This window comes from Pseudopodoces humilis, chromosome 18 (assembly GCF_049639895.1).
Source record: "Pseudopodoces humilis isolate 2021_Gansu_Grassland_sample_001 chromosome 18, ASM4963989v1, whole genome shotgun sequence".
NCBI lineage: Eukaryota > Metazoa > Chordata > Aves > Passeriformes > Paridae > Pseudopodoces > Pseudopodoces humilis.
This window is the reverse complement of record NC_142217.1, coordinates 12,091,020-12,101,809: the sequence shown is the minus strand read 5'-3', so window position 1 is coordinate 12,101,809 and position 10,790 is coordinate 12,091,020. Positions and strand designations below refer to the sequence as shown.

Genomic DNA, 10,790 nt, shown 5'->3' with positions numbered 1-10,790 from the left:
GCCCCTGACAGGCTACCGCAGATTTCTCGGTGTGTTAATTGTCTGGGCCCTGCTGCTACACCCACTTTTGAGATTCAGAGACAAACCAATTGAATTCTGACATCTATTTATCTTCCTAGAACGAACATTTTTGTCTGGTAAATATGTAGGGCTCCTAAAGAGATCTTACACCAAGTCACAGTAATCCTCCTCAGTTCCTGGGTTACTGACCAAACACACAGCAACAGCCCTTTCAGAGCCAAGGGCTCACATAGCAACATCCTTTGCCTAAAGGCAAACCCACAAGGTTTCCAGAAGGAATTCAGGCCAGCTGTGTCTTGGGACAGTGCAGATGCACCCCAAAAGTGGGGGTTTGCCCTCCCTGGGCTGTGCAGAGCCATCCTCAGGGATGTGTTAGCCCATGAACTGAAAGGCAGAGCCAAAGTTCACTCCCTGCCTCCAGTTTCCCGTCTCGTGCCCACTCACCCCTGCCCACATATAAAAGGAATAGCAGAATAAGGCAATAATTCTTTTCCCTTCCCAAAAACCTAGAAACTGAGCATGAGTCAAAGCTCCAGCTGCCTGGCAGCGGGAATGAAAACACACCAGAGCTTCTTGGTAGATACCAAGAAGTAACTCCACAGCCCTGCAGTACCATCAATCATCCCTTCCAGCCCTGCAGTATCCCCCAGACCAGCCGTGTCCTCAGCTACCCTGAGCCCAGGTGGGGTCTGGACTCAGCTCTTGCCCATCTCCTGAGCACCCTGCAGTGAGTTTAGACTTGCATTGCCCACCTGGGGCTCATTCACCCCAGTTTCTCATCAGAGGCACGAAGAAAGGAAACCTCTTTGCACGTGAGCCAGTGTCTCCATCCTTCCAAGGCACGTGCATGACTCATGCCAAAGAAAAGCTTCCCCTTCAGCTTTTCTGTATGCTTAATTTGAGACTAGAAATGTGAAGAATTTTTATAAGTCGAGAAAGCTGAAGCACAGAGCTTACAAGGGGAAGCATGAAAGTCCAGGAGAAGAAGGAAACTGGAGGCCTTCAGAACTCTTTACAATGTGGCAAGGATTTATGACCTTTAGTTCTTTATACCCCATACAAACACTGCTTATTCCATACAAAACAACACTTAATCTATGAAAACACTACGAATTTTGCTTATAGAAATTCAGAACCAGTTCCATAACAGCAAGTTCATATCCCTGACAGCACCAGGCAGCCTTCTGCAGAGACCTTCAGCTTGAACCACTCTGCCAGGAGCTCCTGAGCTGCACCCAGCCTCCAAAGAGCCAAACCTTCACTGATCTGATCCTCTTTGAACAAAGAGGCTGCCAGGTTCTACTTTCCAAAAGCAAACCAGGTATGCTGAGCTGATCCCAGAAACAGAAAGCAGAGCTGCCCTGGGAAGGTGATTCTATAGCTCCTCTGCTGTCCTGGCACAATTTCATGGCGAGAAAAAGCTGCACCTGCAGGAAAACCACAGCCAGGCATTGAAGATATACCAAGGATAACACAACCCATTTCACCTTTTTATAGTCCCATGTTTTATTTTGGGGTTTTTTTTTGGCTCATGGGGAGAGAACACTGCAGTTCCAGTGCTGTGTTGCAGAGGAATCCTTGTCATCATAGGTGGGTCTTCAAAAGTGAAAAAAAGCCATGGGATAAACCAGAAATTTTCCAAGATCATGCACAGTTGTATAATTTGAGATATTCTGTTGTCTTTGCATGCCATGTATGTGAGATCCATGGGAATTCAAAATGGGCAATAAAACATAAGAGACATGTGATTTTTAGTGATAATATATCAACCTAAGAAGTGAATGAGCCCATATAGCAGCTTTTTCTCTCATTCATAATTTTAATATGCTGAAATGCCTACATTTTAGTCTACCTGGCTTTTAAAGTATATGGTTATGAATCCCTGGGAAAAAAGACATCAAATGAAATAAATGGCAGCTTTGAATTATAGTTGTGATGAGCATTGTCATAATAAATTCACTCCTCACCCAGAGGAGCGATGAGGGATTCCTGCTGTACCACACCATGTTTTCACAAGTCAAATACAGCCACGTGTTCAATTTATAGCTTGCTTTTGGGCTGAAAGTCTCCACAGTTCTTGAATGAATGCAGCTGAGCACGATTCAAGGCTATTTGGATAAGAATACCATGTTTCCAGCTAATTTAGGCTGAGATTTTCGAGGTTGTGCAAGGGCTTTTGCAGCCCAAGTCAGAGGCACTGGTGTTTCTGAATTCTCTGGGCAGTGTGTCAAGGCATAATCTTTGAGAGGTGCTGCTCCACAGCTTGTTTCTACAGCCATAATTGCAAGAGGAAGGGATATTGAAATGACAGTCAAAACAAAGCTTTCACAGGAAAGATTAACCCTTTTCAACACCCAGACCCTTTTTGGCACTGCAGTGTGTATTAATCACCAATTCCCTGCTCCAGCTCCAATTCTGCTGCTACAAAAGGGGATGACAATTAAAAAAGCCACTTCTGGGACACTTGGCTGGAACACAGAGCTTTGCTCTGAACAAGATGAATGAATCCATTTAGACAAGATGGCTACACATTTTGCATATCTTTATTGCACTTTTACCACGTTGCAAACAATTCCACAAAAATGCTGCAAAAGTAAGCCTAGAGCTGCTGAAAGCAGCTTTTTACCCATATATGTATATATTTACACAAAACTATCAAAAGCAAAATTGAAAAGTAGCAGCTCAGCTATGATAGTCTAGAAAGATAAGAGCTGCCACCTCCTTATGGACAAATAGTACAACTTGTCATTTTACATCACTTTGTAAAACCAACATTCAAGTATTCCTGTCAAAGCACAATTAGTGAAATTCCCTTCTGGTAACCCCTGTATTTATTATCATTATTATTATAATTATTATTATTTTTTGCCTTTAAAAGTTCATAATGCCTTAACCCTTTAAATGCTGAGTAGCTGGGGGGAAAATAAGCATTCAATTTAAATAAGATACAGTGGATTAGAGCACTTAAAGGGTTAACACAAAATACTAAGTGGACTGTCACCACAAATAAAGTGTGAGTCACAAAACTATGCTGTTCCTCTTAGTTAAATTTGGAAAGTAGGTCTGGGGTTTCATAGATATACCATATATAAATACAAAATATTAAGTAAAGGCCTCCTTTCTATACAAAAAGGACAGGAGGTGTTTTGCTATCAGACTGTTGTCTGTCAGTGATTGAGTATTTTCTGAATCTTTTCAGAATCTCTCTTCAGGAACTAATGAAAAGCAACACATTAGACTTATTTTTCTTAATGAACTAATCCTTTGCAGAGTCTACACTTTACTTACTCTGGGAACAATTATATCTCATTTCTGAATTCACTGAATTCACAAAGTGGCATACACAGTCTTTTGCAAGACTTTTTTGTTGTTTTTTTGTTTCCTTTTCTTCTTTGAATCTTCTTGACTCGGCTGGTAAAAATGTAGTCTTGCCATTTCACTACCTCTCGGTGGTAACAGTGTTAACATCCGTGTTAAAGTCATTTTCAACCACATTGTCATAACCATCCTTCTCTATGCAGTCACTGACAGCCTTGAGGACAATCCGCAGCCGCCTGTCCATCGCCTCCAAGTGAGGCTGGTAGAGGATTGGAGCTATTTTATCTTTTAGCAAAGATTCTTTCATCAGGAGACTGAGTTTGTATTCCTCCTTGGCTAACAGCTGTAATCGCAGATAGGTAGACTTCCTGATTCTAAGGGGAAAAGGAGAAAAAAAAATGCAAATCAGTTATTTCCATTACTGTTGATCTGGACAGTGCTGAAAGGCTTATAGCTAATTACAACAGTAGTGTAAGAGCCTTATTCTGTGATCTGAAATGATGAGAAGCAGGCACTGTCACAGTCCTAATGAGCAGCTGGCATTGTCACCTGGCCACCAGTCTTTCGGGGCTCTTTGAGGTGCAGAGGTTTTGGAGCACAGATCCCTGGGCAGTGCAGGCAGCCCTCACATCCCTCACCTGGAGAAGCACCAAGTGGAGCTGGTGCAGCATTCATAGGGCCATGTCCATCTTGGCAATGACACATGTGACACTGGCACTGAGCAGGGACATATGTGACAGTAGCAGAGGCTCCTCAGGATCACCCTGCAGGGCTGCCCAGAGCCCCCACAGACACAGAGCTCACCCTGCAAAGCTGAAACTCCAAATGTACCTGGCCCCTCTGAAAACCCTGGCCATGGGCTCCAAGGAAAGCCGTTGAGAAGCATGAGAACAAGCTGGGATTTTGTCACTTGACTTCCATGGGATGTGTATTTTGCCTTAAAGCTTCTCTCCCAACAGCTCACAGCCGTGCTCCTGCAAGGTCCTGATCCCAAGAGAGCGTTTAATGTGGCAGTGCCAATGCTCAGGGCTAGCTGGGCAGGATCACACCATCTCCTCCTCCCCACAGTGTGCAATCAAAGTTTCACTTGAACATTTTCAGTCCTGTTAGTGGAAACCATGGTACAAACCAGAAAATGCCTCCAGAGGAATAACATACCTGCAGCACTGGTTTAAAGGCACCAATATGGAAAGTTCATCATGGGAATATTTTCCAAACCTATTTAAAGATAAGAGCAAGAATGTAACAAAGGCTATTTTAAAGACAGATTTTTTTCATTTTCCTTTAACTCCAGAAAGATTATTAAAGATATTTACCCTCTTCCATTATCCAAGTGGATAATAAAAGTTTCATTTCCAAACTTCTCAAAGGTTTCGTAGTGATGTCGATCCATGTTACCTATGGAACAAAGAGAAGAAAAAAGACCATTCTCATTCTGGCTTGAGCCTGCAGGTCAGGGCAATGCAAAAGCCCAGTGCTCCCCAAAAACAATGTCTGGGTACAGCAGAGAAAGCAGCAAACCTGCAGAGCTCATTTGCTCCTACTGTGGATACCCTAAAGTGCGTGATACCAGGAGGGCTGTTACACCTCAGGCAGCTTCTCAAGTTCTCTGTGGCTTTCAGACTTGATCTCTAAAGGACCCATCAGGAGACAAAGCCAAGCTTCCCACCCTCCAGCAACCCCTCCTGTGGTACAGCAAAAACCCCTCTCCAGCACAACAGCACCTCAGCTGTTTGGGGGGGGCGGATCTCCTGTAGGGTAGCTGTGTCCTAAGCCAGCAGAGCTCCCTTCCCTGGGGGCAAGGAGCCCTGCTGCTGCAGCCTGGGGTCTGTAGGGCGTGTGAAGCACACATGGTACATGTGACATGTGCAGGGCTTTGCTCAGGGAGGAGAAAATGCCTGCTTTGGGCAGGGGTGTTAATCCTGATCACTTTGTTAATACTGCATTCAGCTTTCTGAACCCCAGCCAAACATCCTGGTTTTCCTCTGGCCAGAGCTTTGGCCCAGTTGCTGACTGCTTGGGAAGCCAGAACAGTACCATGGCTGGAAGAGATGGATCAGGACGGTGCTGATCTGCACAGCTCTCCCTGACTGATCTGCTTTTTAAGGTCAATGTGCAGAGCACTGCTGCCAAGCTATGGATTTTGTCTCTGTGGCAGGGGTCTTGAGCCACTTATAGATGTCACATATGGCTCCTGAGCTGTCACCTGGCCTCTCCTGCTGCAGCCTATTCAGGAATCTCAGTGGGGGCAATGGCACAGGATGTATCCATGCTGGCACGTGCCCAAGGATCTAGGATGCAGGTTGGCAACTTAAAGGTGTGTTGGCTGCAGCAGGAAAGGTTTCATATGAGAATGAGAATGAGAATTAGGCTTGGAATGGGTCACTATTACCTGGTTGCAAATAATTATTTTATTGAGATCAGGTTACATAAACAGAAAAATTCCTGATACAATCCACAGCTGCCTTTGTGACAAAACAATGTCCCTCCCCCCCACACCCTGACATTTTATAGAGAAGCAGCAGAGAACACTCCTGCAGGATGAAAACAAAGCACCAGTAATGAGCAGTCCTTGCATGTGCATCCAGGAGCCATATATTACAGGGGTAAAGCACTCACTAAAGCAAACTGTGAAGCCCTTCACTGCTGTGAAGGAGACTGGCCTGACCTGCATTCATCACCCCTCTGCATTTCTGAACATCTTTGTTCCTTTAATCTGCACTGATGGGAATACATAACCATGTAAATCTGCATTTTCTCATCATCATCTAGAACAGCATATACAGTAAATGCAGCTTCAACCACGCTTTAGCAAACTGCTGAGCTATGCAGAGCAGTGCAGAAAGAAATGGTTTTTATTCTAATTAAATGTTGCATTTAATTTTTGAAAGAGATGAAACATACCCATTAGGAAATCAAAAACTGTCATATCCATTATATCCAGAATTCTGGTCCCACTGTCGTATGGGGGTGTTTGTTTAACCTCTTCACAATAATCTGGATCAACTTCCCATCTGGAAAAGGCAGTATTTTGATATTTTATGTGACATACAAAGCTTACTGAAAATAACAAAAAAATGTTATTTTGCAAGGATCTACTTGTGTCATGTTCAACTGAGGGCAGGCTTGGGTAGAGGCAGCAAATTCCAGCAATGCAGGCAAGCAAGGAAGGTTGTGACTGATGGAAAAAAAAGAAAAACACAAGACTGAAAACTATCCAGCCAGTAGGTTCAGGATTTAGGAGACTAGCTGCACCATCAGTCATATGGTGCAAGCATCTGAGACTTCTTTAGGGCTGCTGAGAGCAGGGAATCTTTCTCCCTCTGATAGGACTTAGAGAGGTCCTGTTGCATCCTGTCTACACCACTGCAGGTATCTGCCCCGTGAGGGAATTGTGCCACTGAAAGTCCTTTTGGGTTCAGGACCATGGACTGGAGCTCCTGGCACGTGCCCTGTCCCTTCCCAGGGAAAACCCAGCTGCTCTGCCAAGGCCAGGGACTGGGTTATTTCCCCGTCACCCTGTGCAGCTTTGCTCACCACTACTCACTCTGCTTTCTTGCGCTTGTGGTAGGAACGCCTCCAAGGGTTTCTCCAGGTTTTCCTTTTTGCTAAAGACAAATCAGGCAGGAAAGCAGCCAGAGACCCTTCGATCTGATCTGGTTTCCCACACAGGGCGTGCTCTGTTGAGCAGTAGTAGGAGCATTCCCCATAGAAGCAGATGTTGTTGGCTGGCAAAGAAAGGAAAAGAGCTTTAAAGCCTACACTTAAATTAGTACTGAGAATTTATAAAAGCACTGATGTATGTAGAGGCAGAAATAAATCCAAACCCCTGTTACCACACGTAGTTTTCCTCCACTGAAACCACCAGAAAGACATTGATTTCAGTGGCTGGGATCACGCCCTGTGCTAAGCTCTCTGTGACTATATCCAGTCTATTTATATTCTCCAAACCATTTTTTTCTTTTAATCCTGTCCTTTCTCCTTTCATTTTCCCAGACTGATACATTCCTTGGGACCTATTTGCTACCCCAGGCTGGAACAAGTGGCATGTGCCCAAAATTAAGTCACTTCTCAAAATCTTGGCTCATTTCTTTAAGAACAGAGAACATTTCATTCATTTCCTTGCTGGAATGAGAAGAACTGGCAGTTTTTGCAAGGAGAATTATTTACCATCAAGAGTCCCGAGGGGGTGTGTGTGGAAGGTGGAAATAGCACGGACGTAACGCTGCCAGCACACATCTCAAACACAAATTCCTTCCTCCAGCCCTCACGTTACTCCAACAACCACAGAAAAAGAATCTGCAGCAGGTTTTGGACCATGTGTTACCTTAAAACCTCCCCAAAACTGCCACCACATATTTCTGCACCAACAGGAACACCCACCTCTGTACAGGAACACCCTGCCCACGGGAATTCTCTGCAGGTGAGAGAGAGCAGCTCATCCCCAAAGCCCACCAACGCCGGGCTGGGAACAGGGATAGGAGCACACTGCTGCTCTTGCCAGCGTGCTACAACTCTTGTGACATTGCTTTATGACATAAAATGTCATTAGAGGAAGACTGTGCCCTTTCCTCATGGTAATGCATGAAGCTGAGAAGTCACATTGCTTCCTAATTCCCCACAAGGCCTCTAAATTCAAATATTGTTTCCAAGCTCCTCTCCCTCTGGGCAGGCTCAGTGTAAATGAGGCAGGAAGGGCTGGGAGTAGCGGGAGGTGATTTTCTGCCTGCCACAGGAAGGTGAGTGGTGGCTTTGCATGGCAGTGATGCCCTACATGTCACTGTGACATGCCCCAGCCCAAACCTGCATCCAGCAGAGTGCCCAGGGCAGGTGGGGCACTGCCAGTGGGAGATGGTGAGTCAGGAGGCCAGGGACAGCTCTGGGGGTGACAGGAGGGAAGGAGGAACAGAGCAAGGACCTGTGTTTGAGGAAGGAGAAGCAGGGGAACATGCAACAGCAAAAAGATCTTGCGATGCTTTTGATTAATTAGCTGCATTATCTGGGGCTGGCTGTTAAACCATGGAATTATACCAAATAACCACAGTGTAAGGCTGATGTGTTGCTACTTGACAATCTGTCCCAGCTTCCCACTGATGCCCCAGCTTTCTCTGCTGGTGGACACCTGATTTGTCCATGAAGCTGTGATTACTCTAAGACAGCCTTTTTGCAACACTCTGCTGTGACTGACTCACAAGAGCCACACATCCATCCATGCTCAAACTGTATATTTATATTCACAGGGCTGGATCATAGCAGTTAAATATATCCTGGCTAATCCAGAAATATTTACTCTGTGGCCAAAAAGCTTGTTGACAATTACTCAAGGAAAAGAAAAGTACTTCAGGGAAGAGAAAAGGAAGAACAGAAATTACGAAAGGAAGGAAGGGATCTTTCAACATATGTGTACTTCTGAGTTTTCAATTTAAGTGTTTTACCAAGCAGAATATTCTCTTTTAAAAATTGTGTTTCTGCTGATTTGAAGCGGCAGTGGGGCTTGGGCTTCAATTGAGCTGTCTCAGCATCACCTCCTCATCTGTGGAGGGAGAGAAGCATGCAGATTTATCTTGACTGCCTGAGATAACTTATCGTCCAGGGTTTCTGTGACCTGACTTCCACCTGGCAGCAGGAAGCCAGTGCTCGTTTATCTCCTGCCGGATCGGTTTTGTAAAGAGCAAAAGGGCCAGCAAATGCCCCCCACGCCATCACAGCCTCTGCTGCTCACTATGTAAATCTGACCTTTCAAGAAAAAGGAGTTGTATTAAACACAGCATTTTACTCAGTGGGAAGATAAATACTCTGTTTAATAGTTTGCTTCTGTATTCATCTTTGGGAACAATGAAACCCTGCTCTGTATTGTCAATGAATGCAACTGGGGCTAATCACTTGACAGTAATCACACACTGGTACCCAGGTAAAGCTTGAGGAGAGCTGGGGGCTCTGGCAGTGCTGGTGTTTGCTGCTGCAGGGCTGTGCAGTGAGCACCTGTGCTGCCTGCACCACGCCAGCCACTCATCCCACTCATCCCTGCCAGGATCCTCCAGCTACCGATCCTCCACGAGCCCATTCCCTGCTGCAGCACCCAGTGCCCTCAGCAATGGCAAGATGTGTCCTGGCACTAAGGCAGTGAGCTTGCAGTAAAACCACAAGGATATTTCTCACTGACAAGTTATATTCAATATCAAATCTTCATCTGCAGGCAGTTATTCCCCCATGGGCTCAGACCTGTGGTATCTACTCCCCACAGCTCCCGTTCGATTTCTGGGGATAGTGGAAATGAAAGGATCCTGGATCTCAAGCTACTGCTAAAAAAAATTAACAGCCTTGATTGATACAGAATAGACATCTTATTATGTCTGCCCTAGTCCTTACATACTGGCAGTAAGATGAAGCAGCCTGAATTATCTGGGGAAACATTCATTTTTAAGGTTTCTTAAAAATGTAGGAAGAAAAAAGAGGAACCAAATATAGAAAACCACAGTTCTCATTTAATACTTCAAGGTGCTGTAGCAAGGCTCTTTGAAACCTAAGTAGGTGACCCACATTCTGCACAGCAGGCTGAGGGTGAAATTCCAGCTAGAGACACAAGCCCAGAGCTTCATGGCAATCCCACGCTGAGAGCAGGGTTTGGCTTTCCAAAGCAAAAATAAGAGAGAAAGGGGAGATGAGCTCCCTACTGGAGCAGGGAGCTGCTCACACTTCTCCTCTCATTAAAATTGCCCAAACCATATGTTCCTCTCACCAGATAAAGGTGTTTCTGCATAACTACACCTGCAAAAGGAGCAACAGCCAGGAATTTGTGCTCCTGCAGGGTGGGCAGGAATGGCAACAGCAGCAGTGCTGGCAAACCAGACAAGGAGGGATGTTTATACATGCTGGAATGTCCAAATGCTGTGAATTTCCAACATGAAAAAGCCTTCTTCCCTATAAACCAAAATTGTTTCCCCAAAGCACCATAAAGACAAGAGAACCCCATGTTGCAGTGTCTGATTTTCATTATCTGAGGAGAAATGGATGTGATTCATAATGAAATACAGGCAAAAATCATGGTCTGGTGATTGAAACTCCAACTAATTACAACAGTTAAGAGCCAGAGTGCCTGTGTACTCATCTGCACATTCTCTGTGCATCCTCCTGATAGCTGAACAATAATTCTTCTCAGGAAGAAAAGGAACAAGGGGGGATACCTTAAAGCAAATTGCTTGGCAGAGTAATTCTTTTATTCAGCTTTGCATGACTGTTAATAGAGGACATTTAGCAAGCCTGTGCAACTGGAGTACTGGAAAGAATCCTGAATATTTACTACAGCAATGCATGAAAAGATCTTTCATTTACCTGCTCAAAATAATAGGTAATTCAGAGCTGCTATTGTATGCTGAGAGGGGAAAAAAATCCATAATCCCTTGGAATTGGTTAATATGAACAAAAACATAGTGCTTACTAGCTGTGTAACA

At 44.7% G+C, this 10,790-nt stretch overlaps 1 protein-coding gene across 3 annotated transcripts in view; it reads right to left on the bottom strand.

Annotated features, from left to right (window-relative positions):
* Positions 1 to 2,546: 2,546 nt before the first annotated feature.
* The window catches only part of FAM20C (FAM20C golgi associated secretory pathway kinase), a 57,708-nt gene continuing 49,464 nt past the window's right edge, over positions 2,547 to 10,790 (bottom strand). For all 3 annotated transcript variants that reach the window (XM_014252440.2, XM_088064121.1, XM_088064122.1), the window contains 5 exons: positions 6,887 to 7,067; positions 6,244 to 6,353; positions 4,656 to 4,737; positions 4,498 to 4,557; positions 2,547 to 3,713 (listed from right to left, as the gene is read on the bottom strand). In XM_014252440.2, the coding sequence (XP_014107915.2) occupies positions 3,461 to 3,713; positions 4,498 to 4,557; positions 4,656 to 4,737; positions 6,244 to 6,353; positions 6,887 to 7,067 (686 nt within the window). In that variant the 3' untranslated portion in view covers positions 2,547 to 3,460. The remainder of the gene's footprint in view (positions 3,714 to 4,497; positions 4,558 to 4,655; positions 4,738 to 6,243; positions 6,354 to 6,886; positions 7,068 to 10,790) is intronic.